The following is a 20482-nucleotide window of genomic DNA, read 5'->3' as shown; positions in this document are numbered from 1 at the left end:
CGGCGTTGGGAGCAGCGGGTGTGCGGTGGTGGTGTAATGGTGAGCATAGTTGCCTTCCAAGCAGTTGATCCGGGTTCGATTCCCGGCCACCGCAACGGGCGCAAATTTTTACGTATGAGTATGCGAGCCACGTGCAGGCCATCCTGTAGTATGTCCCGACTTGTCCCGACTTTGCTCGGCTGACGCGAAAGCTGACGCTTGGAATTCGCCCTTATCAAAAGGACAGGCGCTATAAACGGCTGTGAGAGGTGAGGTGTAGCGAGGTACCAAAACGACAGGCAAACTGCGACATTTTCTGCTCCTTCTTCTTGAACAAAAAAATAAAAAGAAAAGGGACGCAGTCGGTAGGACTCGAACCTACGCTCCCAGAGGGAATCTGATTTCTAGTCAGACGCCTTAACCACTCGGCCACGACTGCTCGTAGCTAAACGTTCCCTCGAATCGTGTATAATCGAACCGGTCTGCGCAGAATGCTGACAGGATACGAACTCCGTGCACTGATTACGGGAGGGCTACCAGCGCTACGAGACGAGCCATTACGGAAGCGTTAAAATCTTCGCCCGGACAGGGACTCGAACCCTGGACCCTTAGTTTAAAAGCCTAATGCTCTACCGACTGAGCTATCCGGGCTCACGCTTGTTGTGGATGAAGCGGCTGCAAGCAATGTGAATAACTGGAACGCGTGTGTAGGCGTACTACGGTAATTGCTGGCTTCTGGCGCAACTAGCGACTTCACCGACTTGCCACTGACGCTGGTAGCAGCCCAACAACGGACCAGTGCCTCTTCTCCCTTTATCCCGGTGCTGACAGTAATTGCATCTCGTGCCTGTTTCCCCCGATTACGCTCGGTTGAAGCTCCGGAAGGAGGGCGACAAACGAACGTTGGAAGGCCAAAACATGGACGGTCGTGTGCGCAAACACTTCCCATCCGGTACCGGGAGTCGAACCTGGGCCTCCTGGGTGAAAGCCAGGTATCCTAGCCACTTTTTTTTTTTTTTTTTTTACTCAGAAATGAATGTTCTTTATTTATACATAACAGTGTGAAAAATGCTGCTGCATGGGCATGAATGTATTATAACAAACAGAAAACACAAAAACCTATAAGTACTTTCTTTCACAGAGCATTCCACAAGATGAGCAAATTAGAATAACAAAAATCAGTCTTGATGCATTCTTATTTCAAACTTTAGTTAAAGTTTCTATGTTGGGTGCTCCTTTCTTCAAAACGATACTTTTCAATGACCGAGTTTCCCTTTGCATTTCTTGTGACCCTGTAATAGTACTTCAGTTTTTCAACATTCATCAAACGATCCAAGAAGTCTTCATCGTGTGTTATCAGTATGAGCTGAAAATTCTTGTTCTCCCTCCTTAAATTTATAAGGTCTGTGAGAGTTTCTCCAAGACTGTCTATGTTCTCCCTATCCAAATTTGTGGTTGGTTCATCCAGAGCTAAGATTCCACAATTAATACTTAGAATTTCTGCCAAAGCAATTCGGATAACAAGCGACGCTAGAACCTTCTGCCCAGCACTGCAGCGTCCCTTCATATCAATCTCAACATCATTCTTCACCTGAACAACCCGATAGTTGAATGTTCGCTTCTTGTCTGCACTCGTGGTTTCAGGAGCATCTGTTTTAATTTCTATATAATCAATATCATTCCCACGATAGATTTTTCGCCACAGTTCTCTTATAATCGTATTAATCTTCCTCATGCGCTCCTGATGAAAGTAAATGAGTGACCAATCCAAAGCGACAAAGTATTTGTTCAGATCAGCTGATGCTAGCTGGTTTACCTTAATTCGTCGCTGCAGATCATTGTATTTTTTTTCTGCATTTTTATATATGTCCTTATTTAGATCTCGTCGCAGAGTATTCACACTATCTCTTAATTCCTTAAATCGTCCTTCTGAAATTGATTTCTCCTCTTTGACAGCTGAAATTTCTCTGCAGAGACGACTTTTCTCTTCTTCAATGGTTTTCACTTGGAACTTACCAAGGCGCTGTTTTACTTTATCTATTACACTCTTCAGTTCTTCAGCTTCTACCTGTTTCTCCTTCAATATTTTGTTATCTTCAAGTTCTCTTGCTTTCAGCTGCTGATTTGAAATTTTTTCTTTAAGCTTATCAATGTTTTCACACGTTCTTCTGTTTTTATCTGCAAGGGTCTCCTTTTTAGAGTCCAGTTCTATCAATCTTTCTTGAACTGACGTAAGTTTCTCTTTCATGCCGCTCTGTTCATACCGTTGAATGCTATTATGCCAATTACAAATTTCATCATGTTTCCTTCCTTGCTCAACAATCTTATTTTGTCCCTGATCTACATTTTTTCGATTTTCTGTAACTCTAATATTTTTTGACTGCACTGCAGAATCAAGTGTCTCTCTAGCTTCTTGAAGTCGGGTCTCGAGCACCTCAATTTCTGACTGTATCATCACATGCATACTTTGCAACTCCTGCAAACGTTCCTCCAGTTGTCGACGTTTCTGCTGTCCACTTTCGAGCTTCAATTTCTTTTCCATAAGTACATTTTTGCGCTCCCTCAGCTGGTTGACTCTCTCTGAATGCCTTCTCAGTGACTCCTGCTTCATGTGGAGTGCACGCTGAATAGCACTGACTTGTGCTCGAAGCTCCTCCTGCTCTGCCAGGGCTTCCTCCATGGAGCGTGACGATCCTGTGGGCATCTTAGACTGCAGCTCCTGAATTTCTTTGTCTATGCGGCGCAGTTCTGTCTGCAACTGATCAATGCGGACTACATCTCCTTGGATATCCTTTGCCATCTGCTCCTTTGCTTTTGGACCCAGTAACTGCTCCTTCAAATCTTTAATCTGTTTCCGAGCTGCATCTAAAGCCTCTTCTGTTTGATGAAGTGACTCTTTCATTTCTGGTATCTCCTTGGTGCGCATGATATCAGTTCTTTCATAAGCAGGTTTCATTTGCAAAAGTTTATCATATTCCTTTAGCTTATTTTCTAGTTCTTTCTTATTGTCCTGAAGGCGTGCTGGGACTTCACTGACTTTATTACTCAGTTCATATGCAAGTTCAGCAGCTTCAGAAGCGGCTTCAAACTCCCTATGACACAATGGACAGCAAGGATCTTCCTGTTCCAGTTTCTGAATGTAGCGACGGAACATGTATTCCGAAGCACTGAGCGTTCCTTTTTGGTCCTGCAGTTCTTGTATTCTATCAGAAACACTTTGTATGTACTCATCAAAATCTTGCCTGCCACACAAATCATATATTTCTTCTTCAAATTTTCGCAGCTCTCTTTCTTTCAAATCCAACTGCTCCTTGTGATGGGCTCGTTTCACTTCAAGTGCAGCCGCCTCATTCTGCTTACTATTTATCTTCTCATTGATGTTGTTGATCTGACGAGTCAGTTGAAGCATGCAAGCATCCAAGTCATGTTTCAAATTTTGTTGTGGCACTGTAAACAAAAGGTGGCGCAGTGCTTCATTGTGTTTGTTCTTTAGTTTTTTGAGTTCGGACTCCTTAGATGCCTTCAGTTTGTTCTGGATATCAAGCTGTGCCTGCTCACTACTCAACAGCTGCAATGTCTGAACTTCTTTATCCACAATAACTAGCTTATCATCCAGCCTGTTGCTCTCTTGGTGCTGATCTCTAATTTCTTTTTTCAGCTGTTCTTCATCAAGTTCTTGACAAGCAGTTTCCCAGTTAGTTTTTGCTTGCTCCAGTTCTCTTCCTAATTTGACAAGTTCTTCACCAGATTTCTCTATATCTTCAATTTCTGTTTTGACACTCCATTCTTCAGCTTTATTATCTTCTGCTTGTCGTTTTTTTGAGGTGATTTCCTGCTCTAGCTTTGCTTTAGTGTCTCTAGCAATGTCTATTTTACTTTGGAGTTCCTGCTCTTCTCTTTGAAACCTGTTCCGTAACTGCTCAAACTGTACCTTTGACTCTCTTATTTTATCGTCGACTTGATGCATTAAATTTGAGACAAGAACTTCTGAAGAAAATGTATCTTCTTTTACTCTTATTTGAAATGTTTCTGCCAATCTCTGTAGATTCTTATTGCGTGCATCTATTCGAGTATTATGATCTTCTTCCTCTTTCTGAAGTTTTCCAAGAGTCATCTGCTCTTGGCTTGTTTCTTCCAATACTCGCTCCTCATCCCTAGATATCTGCTGAAGTTCAATCTCCATAGATTTCAAGTGCTCCTGCCAGTTCCTTGCTTCAGTTTTAAAACTGTTGATTAAATCAGTTATTTCTTCTAAAGTTTTCCACTCAAGCACTTCCTTAATATTCTTCTTTAAATCTGATTGTTGCGATTCTAGTATTTTCATCTTGTCTTCAGCTCTTTCTTTCTCCCTGGTGAGCTGAAGGAAATCCTTTTCCACATCACAAATTTCATCTAGTTTTTCTAGCAAAGGTGATAGTTTATCGCTCAAGTTATCTATTTTGTCCTGAGTTACTGCCAGACGACTCTCTGCCTCTTGTAAATCCTTCTTTTTTGAAACAGTCTCATCTTTTATCTCTTGTTGTGATTTCAGAAGTTTCTCATCAGTGCTGATTTCTGTATTTACTGCTTTCCTAAGATCTCTGATGTGTTCCAAACATTTATTAAGTTTTGTTGCATCGAATATGGAATCAAACTTCTCCTTGAGTTTCTTTCCCTCATCCATTGGCCAGTTAGAATCTTCTTGATGGCAAAATATAACATTGCTCAGAACAGCTTTTGATACACCAAAAACATGAGACATTTCTAAATTTACATCAATGCACCGTCCACCAACCTGTACAACTTCACCACTAGACTTCTTCCTATGAATTACTGGATCCAGTGTTTTCAATTGCAAATTTTTTGCCTTCTGTGTTGTTTGTAACGTACGTGTGATGACAACTTCTTCGCCTTTGCGATCAGCCATCAACAATTTTATTTGGCCCCTTGTCTCTGGCTGACGAGCCATCTTCGGGTCATGAACAAACGACTGCCCTTGTTTAGTTCCTGCTGGCACCTCACCTGTAGCTGCATACTTCAGGGCTTCAATTGTCGTCGTCTTACCACATCCGTTCTGCCCTAATATCAGCGTCACAGGTGATTGAAACGTAATCATCTGCTGATCACTGTCGTTCGGACCAAAGCTTCGGATTCCCTGTATCTGCATCTTAAGTAATCTAGCCATTATATCGAATTTTAAAGGACCGAATACGAACAAATAACTGTAAACAATATCAATAGTGATACAATCCGTCACATCACGGAAGGGCGCCTATCCTCTAATCAGTGTTACCTACATTAATGTACCAATTGCGCTTTCATAATATGACACTATCTTTAAAACACAAATCATCAACAATTTCTGACAGCCAAATTTCCACGCTGAAAACACATGCCATACACCCGCCAATATCTAATCATGTTTACCATCACTAGACCACACCGGATTTGCTCGATAAACGTGAGATTTACTCCCTCTCCTCTCGCATTTCGTGCTGAATCCGGACTCAGTGGTGTTCTCTGTTTGCGAGCATATTTGCGCGTGCAGACTGGCATGGCGCACAGCTCGAAACTGACTATTCATTGCTGTTTGCATCATATTTTACTCATAACAGGGGAGGAGAAAGGTCAAAGTTGTACCTTGCCATAAGTGGATGTAAACGTTTTGACGCTGAGGCGTGGACTCCTTGTGGATAACAAACGACAATTCAGTTCGTTCCCTAGCAACAGCAACGCCGTTAATTCAGCCATGATGTACAGCAAATTAAATGCCCCTGGTGAGGGTCAAACTCCCTAACTTAAGATTATGAGACCTACGCGCTACCCATTGCGCTACCGAGGCACGTCTGCAACCAACGTCCCAGGAAACTTGGTAACTCTCGCATATTAGAGACAGACAGTTTGCGCTTTCTCAAGAATCTGTTGTGTTGCTACACGTGCTTTCCCGACTTGCTAGATTAAACTGCTGCCGCAGCTTTGTCAACGGAAAGCAGCACTGCCTGAGGTTGCAGTACATCGCCCTTGCGGCACCTGAACACAGCGGCCTGTAGGGCCAGGCTGACGCTCGAGTTCAGAAATAGCACGCTTCCCTCCAATTACGGTCTCTTGCGTGCTGCGTGTTTGGTTCTTCTCACAGCGAATCGTGCTGTACATTCCTGAGGCTGACGCAGCTCAAGCGAGCAATCGGCGCGGCAGCATTATAGCGAGAACAGCAAAACGATGCATCGGCCGGGAGTCGAACCCGGGCCGCCCGCGTGGTAGGCCAACAGCCTACCACTTTTTTAGTTGTTGTTCTCATTTTGTTAGTTGCATTTGTTGGGGGCGGTCGTCCGTGCTTCCCGAGCACATTCCAGGGTAGGTGTCTGCAGGGAAAGTGGGATTGCCACCCAACGACGTCGGATACAACCGAAAAAAGTGCTACACACGCGGAGTCCCCCACTACACTGCCTAAAAGCGACCGCTCATCACTATCGTGTGAGTAACCTTGCAGCCGCGGCAACGAGTCTTGCCCAAAGACGCAGCGTGCGTGGAGGCGCGGCCCGAACGCGTGTGGATGCACCCTCCTACCTCGTAAAGCGCCTACAGCTACCATCACCGTGGGCCGCTGCCGGCGGGCGGGAAGCCGACACAGCGCGGCGTTGGGAGCAGCGGGTGTGCGGTGGTGGTGTAATGGTGAGCATAGTTGCCTTCCAAGCAGTTGATCCGGGTTCGATTCCCGGCCACCGCAACGGGCGCAAATTTTTACGTATGAGTATGCGAGTCACGTGCAGGCCATCCTGTAGTATGTCCCGACTTGTCCCGACTTTGCTCGGCTGACGCGAAAGCTGACGCTTGGAATTCGCCCTTATCAAAAGGACAGGCGCTATAAACGGCTGTGAGAGGTGAGGTGTAGCGAGGTACCAAAACGACAGGCAAACTGCGACATTTTCTGCTCCTTCTTCTTGAACAAAAAAATAAAAAGAAAAGGGACGCAGTCGGTAGGACTCGAACCTACGCTCCCAGAGGGAATCTGATTTCTAGTCAGACGCCTTAACCACTCGGCCACGACTGCTCGTAGCTAAACGTTCCCTCGAATCGTGTATAATCGAACCGGTCTGCGCAGAATGCTGACAGGATACGAACTCCGTGCACTGATTACGGGAGGGCTACCAGCGCTACGAGACGAGCCATTACGGAAGCGTTAAAATCTTCGCCCGGACAGGGACTCGAACCCTGGACCCTTAGTTTAAAAGCCTAATGCTCTACCGACTGAGCTATCCGGGCTCACGCTTGTTGTGGATGAAGCGGCTGCAAGCAATGTGAATAACTGGAACGCGTGTGTAGGCGTACTACGGTAATTGCTGGCTTCTGGCGCAACTAGCGACTTCACCGACTTGCCACTGACGCTGGTAGCAGCCCAACAACGGACCAGTGCCTCTTCTCCCTTTATCCCGGTGCTGACAGTAATTGCATCTCGTGCCTGTTTCCCCCGATTACGCTCGGTTGAAGCTCCGGAAGGAGGGCGACAAACGAACGTTGGAAGGCCAAAACATGGACGGTCGTGTGCGCAAACACTTCCCATCCGGTACCGGGAGTCGAACCTGGGCCTCCTGGGTGAAAGCCAGGTATCCTAGCCACTTTTTTTTTTTTTTTTTTTACTCAGAAATGAATGTTCTTTATTTATACATAACAGTGTGAAAAATGCTGCTGCATGGGCATGAATGTATTATAACAAACAGAAAACACAAAAACCTATAAGTACTTTCTTTCACAGAGCATTCCACAAGATGAGCAAATTAGAATAACAAAAATCAGTCTTGATGCATTCTTATTTCAAACTTTAGTTAAAGTTTCTATGTTGGGTGCTCCTTTCTTCAAAACGATACTTTTCAATGACCGAGTTTCCCTTTGCATTTCTTGTGACCCTGTAATAGTACTTCAGTTTTTCAACATTCATCAAACGATCCAAGAAGTCTTCATCGTGTGTTATCAGTATGAGCTGAAAATTCTTGTTCTCCCTCCTTAAATTTATAAGGTCTGTGAGAGTTTCTCCAAGACTGTCTATGTTCTCCCTATCCAAATTTGTGGTTGGTTCATCCAGAGCTAAGATTCCACAATTAATACTTAGAATTTCTGCCAAAGCAATTCGGATAACAAGCGACGCTAGAACCTTCTGCCCAGCACTGCAGCGTCCCTTCATATCAATCTCAACATCATTCTTCACCTGAACAACCCGATAGTTGAATGTTCGCTTCTTGTCTGCACTCGTGGTTTCAGGAGCATCTGTTTTAATTTCTATATAATCAATATCATTCCCACGATAGATTTTTCGCCACAGTTCTCTTATAATCGTATTAATCTTCCTCATGCGCTCCTGATGAAAGTAAATGAGTGACCAATCCAAAGCGACAAAGTATTTGTTCAGATCAGCTGATGCTAGCTGGTTTACCTTAATTCGTCGCTGCAGATCATTGTATTTTTTTTCTGCATTTTTATATATGTCCTTATTTAGATCTCGTCGCAGAGTATTCACACTATCTCTTAATTCCTTAAATCGTCCTTCTGAAATTGATTTCTCCTCTTTGACAGCTGAAATTTCTCTGCAGAGACGACTTTTCTCTTCTTCAATGGTTTTCACTTGGAACTTACCAAGGCGCTGTTTTACTTTATCTATTACACTCTTCAGTTCTTCAGCTTCTACCTGTTTCTCCTTCAATATTTTGTTATCTTCAAGTTCTCTTGCTTTCAGCTGCTGATTTGAAATTTTTTCTTTAAGCTTATCAATGTTTTCACACGTTCTTCTGTTTTTATCTGCAAGGGTCTCCTTTTTAGAGTCCAGTTCTATCAATCTTTCTTGAACTGACGTAAGTTTCTCTTTCATGCCGCTCTGTTCATACCGTTGAATGCTATTATGCCAATTACAAATTTCATCATGTTTCCTTCCTTGCTCAACAATCTTATTTTGTCCCTGATCTACATTTTTTCGATTTTCTGTAACTCTAATATTTTTTGACTGCACTGCAGAATCAAGTGTCTCTCTAGCTTCTTGAAGTCGGGTCTCGAGCACCTCAATTTCTGACTGTATCATCACATGCATACTTTGCAACTCCTGCAAACGTTCCTCCAGTTGTCGACGTTTCTGCTGTCCACTTTCGAGCTTCAATTTCTTTTCCATAAGTACATTTTTGCGCTCCCTCAGCTGGTTGACTCTCTCTGAATGCCTTCTCAGTGACTCCTGCTTCATGTGGAGTGCACGCTGAATAGCACTGACTTGTGCTCGAAGCTCCTCCTGCTCTGCCAGGGCTTCCTCCATGGAGCGTGACGATCCTGTGGGCATCTTAGACTGCAGCTCCTGAATTTCTTTGTCTATGCGGCGCAGTTCTGTCTGCAACTGATCAATGCGGACTACATCTCCTTGGATATCCTTTGCCATCTGCTCCTTTGCTTTTGGACCCAGTAACTGCTCCTTCAAATCTTTAATCTGTTTCCGAGCTGCATCTAAAGCCTCTTCTGTTTGATGAAGTGACTCTTTCATTTCTGGTATCTCCTTGGTGCGCATGATATCAGTTCTTTCATAAGCAGGTTTCATTTGCAAAAGTTTATCATATTCCTTTAGCTTATTTTCTAGTTCTTTCTTATTGTCCTGAAGGCGTGCTGGGACTTCACTGACTTTATTACTCAGTTCATATGCAAGTTCAGCAGCTTCAGAAGCGGCTTCAAACTCCCTATGACACAATGGACAGCAAGGATCTTCCTGTTCCAGTTTCTGAATGTAGCGACGGAACATGTATTCCGAAGCACTGAGCGTTCCTTTTTGGTCCTGCAGTTCTTGTATTCTATCAGAAACACTTTGTATGTACTCATCAAAATCTTGCCTGCCACACAAATCATATATTTCTTCTTCAAATTTTCGCAGCTCTCTTTCTTTCAAATCCAACTGCTCCTTGTGATGGGCTCGTTTCACTTCAAGTGCAGCCGCCTCATTCTGCTTACTATTTATCTTCTCATTGATGTTGTTGATCTGACGAGTCAGTTGAAGCATGCAAGCATCCAAGTCATGTTTCAAATTTTGTTGTGGCACTGTAAACAAAAGGTGGCGCAGTGCTTCATTGTGTTTGTTCTTTAGTTTTTTGAGTTCGGACTCCTTAGATGCCTTCAGTTTGTTCTGGATATCAAGCTGTGCCTGCTCACTACTCAACAGCTGCAATGTCTGAACTTCTTTATCCACAATAACTAGCTTATCATCCAGCCTGTTGCTCTCTTGGTGCTGATCTCTAATTTCTTTTTTCAGCTGTTCTTCATCAAGTTCTTGACAAGCAGTTTCCCAGTTAGTTTTTGCTTGCTCCAGTTCTCTTCCTAATTTGACAAGTTCTTCACCAGATTTCTCTATATCTTCAATTTCTGTTTTGACACTCCATTCTTCAGCTTTATTATCTTCTGCTTGTCGTTTTTTTGAGGTGATTTCCTGCTCTAGCTTTGCTTTAGTGTCTCTAGCAATGTCTATTTTACTTTGGAGTTCCTGCTCTTCTCTTTGAAACCTGTTCCGTAACTGCTCAAACTGTACCTTTGACTCTCTTATTTTATCGTCGACTTGATGCATTAAATTTGAGACAAGAACTTCTGAAGAAAATGTATCTTCTTTTACTCTTATTTGAAATGTTTCTGCCAATCTCTGTAGATTCTTATTGCGTGCATCTATTCGAGTATTATGATCTTCTTCCTCTTTCTGAAGTTTTCCAAGAGTCATCTGCTCTTGGCTTGTTTCTTCCAATACTCGCTCCTCATCCCTAGATATCTGCTGAAGTTCAATCTCCATAGATTTCAAGTGCTCCTGCCAGTTCCTTGCTTCAGTTTTAAAACTGTTGATTAAATCAGTTATTTCTTCTAAAGTTTTCCACTCAAGCACTTCCTTAATATTCTTCTTTAAATCTGATTGTTGCGATTCTAGTATTTTCATCTTGTCTTCAGCTCTTTCTTTCTCCCTGGTGAGCTGAAGGAAATCCTTTTCCACATCACAAATTTCATCTAGTTTTTCTAGCAAAGGTGATAGTTTATCGCTCAAGTTATCTATTTTGTCCTGAGTTACTGCCAGACGACTCTCTGCCTCTTGTAAATCCTTCTTTTTTGAAACAGTCTCATCTTTTATCTCTTGTTGTGATTTCAGAAGTTTCTCATCAGTGCTGATTTCTGTATTTACTGCTTTCCTAAGATCTCTGATGTGTTCCAAACATTTATTAAGTTTTGTTGCATCGAATATGGAATCAAACTTCTCCTTGAGTTTCTTTCCCTCATCCATTGGCCAGTTAGAATCTTCTTGATGGCAAAATATAACATTGCTCAGAACAGCTTTTGATACACCAAAAACATGAGACATTTCTAAATTTACATCAATGCACCGTCCACCAACCTGTACAACTTCACCACTAGACTTCTTCCTATGAATTACTGGATCCAGTGTTTTCAATTGCAAATTTTTTGCCTTCTGTGTTGTTTGTAACGTACGTGTGATGACAACTTCTTCGCCTTTGCGATCAGCCATCAACAATTTTATTTGGCCCCTTGTCTCTGGCTGACGAGCCATCTTCGGGTCATGAACAAACGACTGCCCTTGTTTAGTTCCTGCTGGCACCTCACCTGTAGCTGCATACTTCAGGGCTTCAATTGTCGTCGTCTTACCACATCCGTTCTGCCCTAATATCAGCGTCACAGGTGATTGAAACGTAATCATCTGCTGATCACTGTCGTTCGGACCAAAGCTTCGGATTCCCTGTATCTGCATCTTAAGTAATCTAACCATTATATCGAATTTTAAAGGACCGAATACGAACAAATAACTGTAAACAATATCAATAGTGATACAATCCGTCACATCACGGAAGGGCGCCTATCCTCTAATCAGTGTTACCTACATTAATGTACCAATTGCGCTTTCATAATATGACACTATCTTTAAAACACAAATCATCAACAATTTCTGACAGCCAAATTTCCACGCTGAAAACACATGCCATACACCCGCCAATATCTAATCATGTTTACCATCACTAGACCACACCGGATTTGCTCGATAAACGTGAGATTTACTCCCTCTCCTCTCGCATTTCGTGCTGAATCCGGACTCAGTGGTGTTCTCTGTTTGCGAGCATATTTGCGCGTGCAGACTGGCATGGCGCACAGCTCGAAACTGACTATTCATTGCTGTTTGCATCATATTTTACTCATAACAGGGGAGGAGAAAGGTCAAAGTTGTACCTTGCCATAAGTGGATGTAAACGTTTTGACGCTGAGGCGTGGACTCCTTGTGGATAACAAACGACAATTCAGTTCGTTCCCTAGCAACAGCAACGCCGTTAATTCAGCCATGATGTACAGCAAATTAAATGCCCCTGGTGAGGGTCAAACTCCCTAACTTAAGATTATGAGACCTACGCGCTACCCATTGCGCTACCGAGGCACGTCTGCAACCAACGTCCCAGGAAACTTGGTAACTCTCGCATATTAGAGACAGACAGTTTGCGCTTTCTCAAGAATCTGTTGTGTTGCTACACGTGCTTTCCCGACTTGCTAGATTAAACTGCTGCCGCAGCTTTGTCAACGGAAAGCAGCACTGCCTGAGGTTGCAGTACATCGCCCTTGCGGCACCTGAACACAGCGGCCTGTAGGGCCAGGCTGACGCTCGAGTTCAGAAATAGCACGCTTCCCTCCAATTACGGTCTCTTGCGTGCTGCGTGTTTGGTTCTTCTCACAGCGAATCGTGCTGTACATTCCTGAGGCTGACGCAGCTCAAGCGAGCAATCGGCGCGGCAGCATTATAGCGAGAACAGCAAAACGATGCATCGGCCGGGAGTCGAACCCGGGCCGCCCGCGTGGTAGGCCAACAGCCTACCACTTTTTTAGTTGTTGTTCTCATTTTGTTAGTTGCATTTGTTGGGGGCGGTCGTCCGTGCTTCCCGAGCACATTCCAGGGTAGGTGTCTGCAGGGAAAGTGGGATTGCCACCCAACGACGTCGGATACAACCGAAAAAAGTGCTACACACGCGGAGTCCCCCACTACACTGCCTAAAAGCGACCGCTCATCACTATCGTGTGAGTAACCTTGCAGCCGCGGCAACGAGTCTTGCCCAAAGACGCAGCGTGCGTGGAGGCGCGGCCCGAACGCGTGTGGATGCACCCTCCTACCTCGTAAAGCGCCTACAGCTACCATCACCGTGGGCCGCTGCCGGCGGGCGGGAAGCCGACACAGCGCGGCGTTGGGAGCAGCGGGTGTGCGGTGGTGGTGTAATGGTGAGCGTAGTTGCCTTCCAAGCAGTTGATCCGGGTTCGATTCCCGGCCACCGCAACGGGCGCAAATTTTTACGTATGAGTATGCGAGCCACGTGCAGGCCATCCTGTAGTATGTCCCGACTTGTCCCGACTTTGCTCGGCTGACGCGAAAGCTGACGCTTGGAATTCGCCCTTATCAAAAGGACAGGCGCTATAAACGGCTGTGAGAGGTGAGGTGTAGCGAGGTACCAAAACGACAGGCAAACTGCGACATTTTCTGCTCCTTCTTCTTGAACAAAAAAATAAAAAGAAAAGGGACGCAGTCGGTAGGACTCGAACCTACGCTCCCAGAGGGAATCTGATTTCTAGTCAGACGCCTTAACCACTCGGCCACGACTGCTCGTAGCTAAACGTTCCCTCGAATCGTGTATAATCGAACCGGTCTGCGCAGAATGCTGACAGGATACGAACTCCGTGCACTGATTACGGGAGGGCTACCAGCGCTACGAGACGAGCCATTACGGAAGCGTTAAAATCTTCGCCCGGACAGGGACTCGAACCCTGGACCCTTAGTTTAAAAGCCTAATGCTCTACCGACTGAGCTATCCGGGCTCACGCTTGTTGTGGATGAAGCGGCTGCAAGCAATGTGAATAACTGGAACGCGTGTGTAGGCGTACTACGGTAATTGCTGGCTTCTGGCGCAACTAGCGACTTCACCGACTTGCCACTGACGCTGGTAGCAGCCCAACAACGGACCAGTGCCTCTTCTCCCTTTATCCCGGTGCTGACAGTAATTGCATCTCGTGCCTGTTTCCCCCGATTACGCTCGGTTGAAGCTCCGGAAGGAGGGCGACAAACGAACGTTGGAAGGCCAAAACATGGACGGTCGTGTGCGCAAACACTTCCCATCCGGTACCGGGAGTCGAACCTGGGCCTCCTGGGTGAAAGCCAGGTATCCTAGCCACTTTTTTTTTTTTTTTTTTTACTCAGAAATGAATGTTCTTTATTTATACATAACAGTGTGAAAAATGCTGCTGCATGGGCATGAATGTATTATAACAAACAGAAAACACAAAAACCTATAAGTACTTTCTTTCACAGAGCATTCCACAAGATGAGCAAATTAGAATAACAAAAATCAGTCTTGATGCATTCTTATTTCAAACTTTAGTTAAAGTTTCTATGTTGGGTGCTCCTTTCTTCAAAACGATACTTTTCAATGACCGAGTTTCCCTTTGCATTTCTTGTGACCCTGTAATAGTACTTCAGTTTTTCAACATTCATCAAACGATCCAAGAAGTCTTCATCGTGTGTTATCAGTATGAGCTGAAAATTCTTGTTCTCCCTCCTTAAATTTATAAGGTCTGTGAGAGTTTCTCCAAGACTGTCTATGTTCTCCCTATCCAAATTTGTGGTTGGTTCATCCAGAGCTAAGATTCCACAATTAATACTTAGAATTTCTGCCAAAGCAATTCGGATAACAAGCGACGCTAGAACCTTCTGCCCAGCACTGCAGCGTCCCTTCATATCAATCTCAACATCATTCTTCACCTGAACAACCCGATAGTTGAATGTTCGCTTCTTGTCTGCACTCGTGGTTTCAGGAGCATCTGTTTTAATTTCTATATAATCAATATCATTCCCACGATAGATTTTTCGCCACAGTTCTCTTATAATCGTATTAATCTTCCTCATGCGCTCCTGATGAAAGTAAATGAGTGACCAATCCAAAGCGACAAAGTATTTGTTCAGATCAGCTGATGCTAGCTGGTTTACCTTAATTCGTCGCTGCAGATCATTGTATTTTTTTTCTGCATTTTTATATATGTCCTTATTTAGATCTCGTCGCAGAGTATTCACACTATCTCTTAATTCCTTAAATCGTCCTTCTGAAATTGATTTCTCCTCTTTGACAGCTGAAATTTCTCTGCAGAGACGACTTTTCTCTTCTTCAATGGTTTTCACTTGGAACTTACCAAGGCGCTGTTTTACTTTATCTATTACACTCTTCAGTTCTTCAGCTTCTACCTGTTTCTCCTTCAATATTTTGTTATCTTCAAGTTCTCTTGCTTTCAGCTGCTGATTTGAAATTTTTTCTTTAAGCTTATCAATGTTTTCACACGTTCTTCTGTTTTTATCTGCAAGGGTCTCCTTTTTAGAGTCCAGTTCTATCAATCTTTCTTGAACTGACGTAAGTTTCTCTTTCATGCCGCTCTGTTCATACCGTTGAATGCTATTATGCCAATTACAAATTTCATCATGTTTCCTTCCTTGCTCAACAATCTTATTTTGTCCCTGATCTACATTTTTTCGATTTTCTGTAACTCTAATATTTTTTGACTGCACTGCAGAATCAAGTGTCTCTCTAGCTTCTTGAAGTCGGGTCTCGAGCACCTCAATTTCTGACTGTATCATCACATGCATACTTTGCAACTCCTGCAAACGTTCCTCCAGTTGTCGACGTTTCTGCTGTCCACTTTCGAGCTTCAATTTCTTTTCCATAAGTACATTTTTGCGCTCCCTCAGCTGGTTGACTCTCTCTGAATGCCTTCTCAGTGACTCCTGCTTCATGTGGAGTGCACGCTGAATAGCACTGACTTGTGCTCGAAGCTCCTCCTGCTCTGCCAGGGCTTCCTCCATGGAGCGTGACGATCCTGTGGGCATCTTAGACTGCAGCTCCTGAATTTCTTTGTCTATGCGGCGCAGTTCTGTCTGCAACTGATCAATGCGGACTACATCTCCTTGGATATCCTTTGCCATCTGCTCCTTTGCTTTTGGACCCAGTAACTGCTCCTTCAAATCTTTAATCTGTTTCCGAGCTGCATCTAAAGCCTCTTCTGTTTGATGAAGTGACTCTTTCATTTCTGGTATCTCCTTGGTGCGCATGATATCAGTTCTTTCATAAGCAGGTTTCATTTGCAAAAGTTTATCATATTCCTTTAGCTTATTTTCTAGTTCTTTCTTATTGTCCTGAAGGCGTGCTGGGACTTCACTGACTTTATTACTCAGTTCATATGCAAGTTCAGCAGCTTCAGAAGCGGCTTCAAACTCCCTATGACACAATGGACAGCAAGGATCTTCCTGTTCCAGTTTCTGAATGTAGCGACGGAACATGTATTCCGAAGCACTGAGCGTTCCTTTTTGGTCCTGCAGTTCTTGTATTCTATCAGAAACACTTTGTATGTACTCATCAAAATCTTGCCTGCCACACAAATCATATATTTCTTCTTCAAATTTTCGCAGCTCTCTTTCTTTCAAATCCAACTGCTCCTTGTGATGGGCTCGTTTCACTTCAAGTGCAGCCGCCTCATTCTGCTTACTATTTATCTTCTCATTGATGTTGTTGATCTGACGAGTCAGTTGAAGCATGCAAGCATCCAAGTCATGTTTCAAATTTTGTTGTGGCACTGTAAACAAAAGGTGGCGCAGTGCTTCATTGTGTTTGTTCTTTAGTTTTTTGAGTTCGGACTCCTTAGATGCCTTCAGTTTGTTCTGGATATCAAGCTGTGCCTGCTCACTACTCAACAGCTGCAATGTCTGAACTTCTTTATCCACAATAACTAGCTTATCATCCAGCCTGTTGCTCTCTTGGTGCTGATCTCTAATTTCTTTTTTCAGCTGTTCTTCATCAAGTTCTTGACAAGCAGTTTCCCAGTTAGTTTTTGCTTGCTCCAGTTCTCTTCCTAATTTGACAAGTTCTTCACCAGATTTCTCTATATCTTCAATTTCTGTTTTGACACTCCATTCTTCAGCTTTATTATCTTCTGCTTGTCGTTTTTTTGAGGTGATTTCCTGCTCTAGCTTTGCTTTAGTGTCTCTAGCAATGTCTATTTTACTTTGGAGTTCCTGCTCTTCTCTTTGAAACCTGTTCCGTAACTGCTCAAACTGTACCTTTGACTCTCTTATTTTATCGTCGACTTGATGCATTAAATTTGAGACAAGAACTTCTGAAGAAAATGTATCTTCTTTTACTCTTATTTGAAATGTTTCTGCCAATCTCTGTAGATTCTTATTGCGTGCATCTATTCGAGTATTATGATCTTCTTCCTCTTTCTGAAGTTTTCCAAGAGTCATCTGCTCTTGGCTTGTTTCTTCCAATACTCGCTCCTCATCCCTAGATATCTGCTGAAGTTCAATCTCCATAGATTTCAAGTGCTCCTGCCAGTTCCTTGCTTCAGTTTTAAAACTGTTGATTAAATCAGTTATTTCTTCTAAAGTTTTCCACTCAAGCACTTCCTTAATATTCTTCTTTAAATCTGATTGTTGCGATTCTAGTATTTTCATCTTGTCTTCAGCTCTTTCTTTCTCCCTGGTGAGCTGAAGGAAATCCTTTTCCACATCACAAATTTCATCTAGTTTTTCTAGCAAAGGTGATAGTTTATCGCTCAAGTTATCTATTTTGTCCTGAGTTACTGCCAGACGACTCTCTGCCTCTTGTAAATCCTTCTTTTTTGAAACAGTCTCATCTTTTATCTCTTGTTGTGATTTCAGAAGTTTCTCATCAGTGCTGATTTCTGTATTTACTGCTTTCCTAAGATCTCTGATGTGTTCCAAACATTTATTAAGTTTTGTTGCATCGAATATGGAATCAAACTTCTCCTTGAGTTTCTTTCCCTCATCCATTGGCCAGTTAGAATCTTCTTGATGGCAAAATATAACATTGCTCAGAACAGCTTTTGATACACCAAAAACATGAGACATTTCTAAATTTACATCAATGCACCGTCCACCAACCTGTACAACTTCACCACTAGACTTCTTCCTATGAATTACTGGATCCAGTGTTTTCAATTGCAAATTTTTTGCCTTCTGTGTTGTTTGTAACGTACGTGTGATGACAACTTCTTCGCCTTTGCGATCAGCCATCAACAATTTTATTTGGCCCCTTGTCTCTGGCTGACGAGCCATCTTCGGGTCATGAACAAACGACTGCCCTTGTTTAGTTCCTGCTGGCACCTCACCTGTAGCTGCATACTTCAGGGCTTCAATTGTCGTCGTCTTACCACATCCGTTCTGCCCTAATATCAGCGTCACAGGTGATTGAAACGTAATCATCTGCTGATCACTGTCGTTCGGACCAAAGCTTCGGATTCCCTGTATCTGCATCTTAAGTAATCTAGCCATTATATCGAATTTTAAAGGACCGAATACGAACAAATAACTGTAAACAATATCAATAGTGATACAATCCGTCACATCACGGAAGGGCGCCTATCCTCTAATCAGTGTTACCTACATTAATGTACCAATTGCGCTTTCATAATATGACACTATCTTTAAAACACAAATCATCAACAATTTCTGACAGCCAAATTTCCACGCTGAAAACACATGCCATACACCCGCCAATATCTAATCATGTTTACCATCACTAGACCACACCGGATTTGCTCGATAAACGTGAGATTTACTCCCTCTCCTCTCGCATTTCGTGCTGAATCCGGACTCAGTGGTGTTCTCTGTTTGCGAGCATATTTGCGCGTGCAGACTGGCATGGCGCACAGCTCGAAACTGACTATTCATTGCTGTTTGCATCATATTTTACTCATAACAGGGGAGGAGAAAGGTCAAAGTTGTACCTTGCCATAAGTGGATGTAAACGTTTTGACGCTGAGGCGTGGACTCCTTGTGGATAACAAACGACAATTCAGTTCGTTCCCTAGCAACAGCAACGCCGTTAATTCAGCCATGATGTACAGCAAATTAAATGCCCCTGGTGAGGGTCAAACTCCCTAACTTAAGATTATGAGACCTACGCGCTACCCATTGCGCTACCGAGGCACGTCTGCAACCAACGTCCCAGGAAACTTGGTAACTCTCGCATATTAGAGACAGACAGTTTGCGCTTTCTCAAGAATCTGTTGTGTTGCTACACGTGCTTTCCCGACTTGCTAGATTAAACTGCTGCCGCAGCTTTGTCAACGGAAAGCAGCACTGCCTGAGGTTGCAGTACATCGCCCTTGCGGCACCTGAACACAGCGGCCTGTAGGGCCAGGCTGACGCTCGAGTTCAGAAATAGCACGCTTCCCTCCAATTACGGTCTCTTGCGTGCTGCGTGTTTGGTTCTTCTCACAGCGAATCGTGCTGTACATTCCTGAGGCTGACGCAGCTCAAGCGAGCAATCGGCGCGGCAGCATTATAGCGAGAACAGCAAAACGATGCATCGGCCGGGAGTCGAACCCGGGCCGCCCGCGTGGTAGGCCAACAGCCTACCACTTTTTTAGTTGTTGTTCTCATTTTGTTAGTTGCATTTGTTGGGGGCGGTCGTCCGTGCTTCCCGAGCACATTCCAGGGTAGGTGTCTGCAGGGAAAGTGGGATTGCCACCCAACGACGTCGGATACAACCGAAAAAAGTGCTACACACGCGGAGTCCCCCACTACACTGCCTAAAAGCGACCGCTCATCACTATCGTGTGAGTAACCTTGCAGCCGCGGCAACGAGTCTTGCCCAAAGACGCAGCGTGCGTGGAGGCGCGGCCCGAACGCGTGTGGATGCACCCTCCTACCTCGTAAAGCGCCTACAGCTACCATCACCGTGGGCCGCTGCCGGCGGGCGGGAAGCCGACACAGCGCGGCGTTGGGAGCAGCGGGTGTGCGGTGGTGGTGTAATGGTGAGCATAGTTGCCTTCCAAGCAGTTGATCCGGGTTCGATTCCCGGCCACCGCAACGGGCGCAAATTTTTACGTATGAGTATGCGAGCCACGTGCAGGCCATCCTGTAGTATGTCCCGACTTGTCCCGACTTTGCTCGGCTGACGCGAAAGCTGACGCTTGGAATTCGCCCTTATCAAAAGGACAGGCGCTATAAACGGCTGTGAGAGGTGAGGTGTAGCGAGGTACCAAAACGACAGGCAAACTGCGACATTTTCTGCTCCTTCTTCTTGAACAAAAAAATAAAAAGAAAAGGGACGCAGTCGGTAGGACTCGAACCTACGCTCCCAGAGGGAATCTGATTTCTAGTCAGACGCCTTAACCACTCGGCCACGACTGCTCGTAGCTAAACGTTCCCTCGAATCGTGTATAATCGAACCGGTCTGCGCAGAATGCTGACAGGATACGAACTCCGTGCACTGATTACGGGAGGGCTACCAGCGCTACGAGACGAGCCATTACGGAAGCGTTAAAATCTTCGCCCGGACAGGGACTCGAACCCTGGACCCTTAGTTTAAAAGCCTAATGCTCTACCGACTGAGCTATCCGGGCTCACGCTTGTTGTGGATGAAGCGGCTGCAAGCAATGTGAATAACTGGAACGCGTGTGTAGGCGTACTACGGTAATTGCT

At 44.3% G+C, this 20482-nt stretch overlaps 6 protein-coding genes and 12 non-coding genes across 18 annotated transcripts; 4 read left to right on the top strand and 14 right to left on the bottom strand.

Moving 5' to 3' along the window:
- The first annotated feature begins 22 nt into the window (after positions 1-22).
- On the top strand, positions 23-94 carry Trnag-ucc. The gene has a single exon. It is a non-coding gene; the product is annotated as a tRNA-Gly (tRNA).
- A 242-nt stretch (positions 95-336) lies between these two features.
- Trnas-aga lies at positions 337-418 on the bottom strand. The gene has a single exon. It is a non-coding gene; the product is annotated as a tRNA-Ser (tRNA).
- Positions 419-557: 139 nt separating this feature from the next.
- Positions 558-630, bottom strand: Trnak-uuu. The gene has a single exon. It is a non-coding gene; the product is annotated as a tRNA-Lys (tRNA).
- A 556-nt stretch (positions 631-1186) lies between these two features.
- LOC124744201 (DNA repair protein RAD50-like) lies at positions 1187-1714 on the bottom strand. The gene has a single exon (XM_047248911.1). The coding sequence runs from the start codon at positions 1712-1714 to the stop codon at positions 1187-1189; it is 528 nt and encodes a 175-aa protein (XP_047104867.1).
- An 82-nt stretch (positions 1715-1796) lies between these two features.
- Positions 1797-5143, bottom strand: LOC124744200 (DNA repair protein RAD50-like). Its single transcript, XM_047248910.1, has 2 exons — positions 1996-5143; positions 1797-1807 (listed from the first exon to the last, which is right to left on the bottom strand). The coding sequence occupies exons 1-2, from the start codon at positions 5141-5143 to the stop codon at positions 1797-1799; spliced, it is 3159 nt and encodes a 1052-aa protein (XP_047104866.1).
- A 1470-nt stretch (positions 5144-6613) lies between these two features.
- Positions 6614-6685, top strand: Trnag-ucc. The gene has a single exon. It is a non-coding gene; the product is annotated as a tRNA-Gly (tRNA).
- A 242-nt stretch (positions 6686-6927) lies between these two features.
- On the bottom strand, positions 6928-7009 carry Trnas-aga. Its single transcript has one exon. It is a non-coding gene; the product is annotated as a tRNA-Ser (tRNA).
- A 139-nt stretch (positions 7010-7148) lies between these two features.
- Positions 7149-7221, bottom strand: Trnak-uuu. The gene has a single exon. It is a non-coding gene; the product is annotated as a tRNA-Lys (tRNA).
- Positions 7222-7777: 556 nt separating this feature from the next.
- LOC124744199 (DNA repair protein RAD50-like) lies at positions 7778-8305 on the bottom strand. Its single transcript, XM_047248909.1, has one exon. The coding sequence runs from the start codon at positions 8303-8305 to the stop codon at positions 7778-7780; it is 528 nt and encodes a 175-aa protein (XP_047104865.1).
- An 82-nt stretch (positions 8306-8387) lies between these two features.
- LOC124744197 (DNA repair protein RAD50-like) lies at positions 8388-11716 on the bottom strand. The gene is made up of 2 exons (XM_047248908.1): positions 8587-11716; positions 8388-8398 (listed from the first exon to the last, which is right to left on the bottom strand). The coding sequence occupies exons 1-2, from the start codon at positions 11714-11716 to the stop codon at positions 8388-8390; spliced, it is 3141 nt and encodes a 1046-aa protein (XP_047104864.1).
- Positions 11717-13204: 1488 nt separating this feature from the next.
- Positions 13205-13276, top strand: Trnag-ucc. The gene has a single exon. It is a non-coding gene; the product is annotated as a tRNA-Gly (tRNA).
- Positions 13277-13518: 242 nt separating this feature from the next.
- On the bottom strand, positions 13519-13600 carry Trnas-aga. The gene has a single exon. It is a non-coding gene; the product is annotated as a tRNA-Ser (tRNA).
- A 139-nt stretch (positions 13601-13739) lies between these two features.
- Trnak-uuu lies at positions 13740-13812 on the bottom strand. Its single transcript has one exon. It is a non-coding gene; the product is annotated as a tRNA-Lys (tRNA).
- Positions 13813-14368: 556 nt separating this feature from the next.
- On the bottom strand, positions 14369-14896 carry LOC124744196 (DNA repair protein RAD50-like). Its single transcript, XM_047248907.1, has one exon. It carries the CDS (start codon positions 14894-14896, stop codon positions 14369-14371), a length of 528 nt encoding a protein of 175 aa, XP_047104863.1.
- Positions 14897-14978: 82 nt separating this feature from the next.
- On the bottom strand, positions 14979-18325 carry LOC124744195 (DNA repair protein RAD50-like). The gene is made up of 2 exons (XM_047248906.1): positions 15178-18325; positions 14979-14989 (listed from the first exon to the last, which is right to left on the bottom strand). The coding sequence occupies exons 1-2, from the start codon at positions 18323-18325 to the stop codon at positions 14979-14981; spliced, it is 3159 nt and encodes a 1052-aa protein (XP_047104862.1).
- Positions 18326-19795: 1470 nt separating this feature from the next.
- Positions 19796-19867, top strand: Trnag-ucc. Its single transcript has one exon. It is a non-coding gene; the product is annotated as a tRNA-Gly (tRNA).
- Positions 19868-20109: 242 nt separating this feature from the next.
- Positions 20110-20191, bottom strand: Trnas-aga. The gene has a single exon. It is a non-coding gene; the product is annotated as a tRNA-Ser (tRNA).
- A 139-nt stretch (positions 20192-20330) lies between these two features.
- Positions 20331-20403, bottom strand: Trnak-uuu. The gene has a single exon. It is a non-coding gene; the product is annotated as a tRNA-Lys (tRNA).
- Between the last annotated feature and the right edge of the window lie 79 nt (positions 20404-20482).

Source organism: Schistocerca piceifrons, unplaced genomic scaffold (genome assembly GCF_021461385.2).
Source record: "Schistocerca piceifrons isolate TAMUIC-IGC-003096 unplaced genomic scaffold, iqSchPice1.1 HiC_scaffold_279, whole genome shotgun sequence".
Classification (NCBI taxonomy): domain Eukaryota; kingdom Metazoa; phylum Arthropoda; class Insecta; order Orthoptera; family Acrididae; genus Schistocerca; species Schistocerca piceifrons.
Note: the sequence above shows the minus strand (reverse complement) of the source record. Positions and strands in the feature narration are given on the sequence as shown.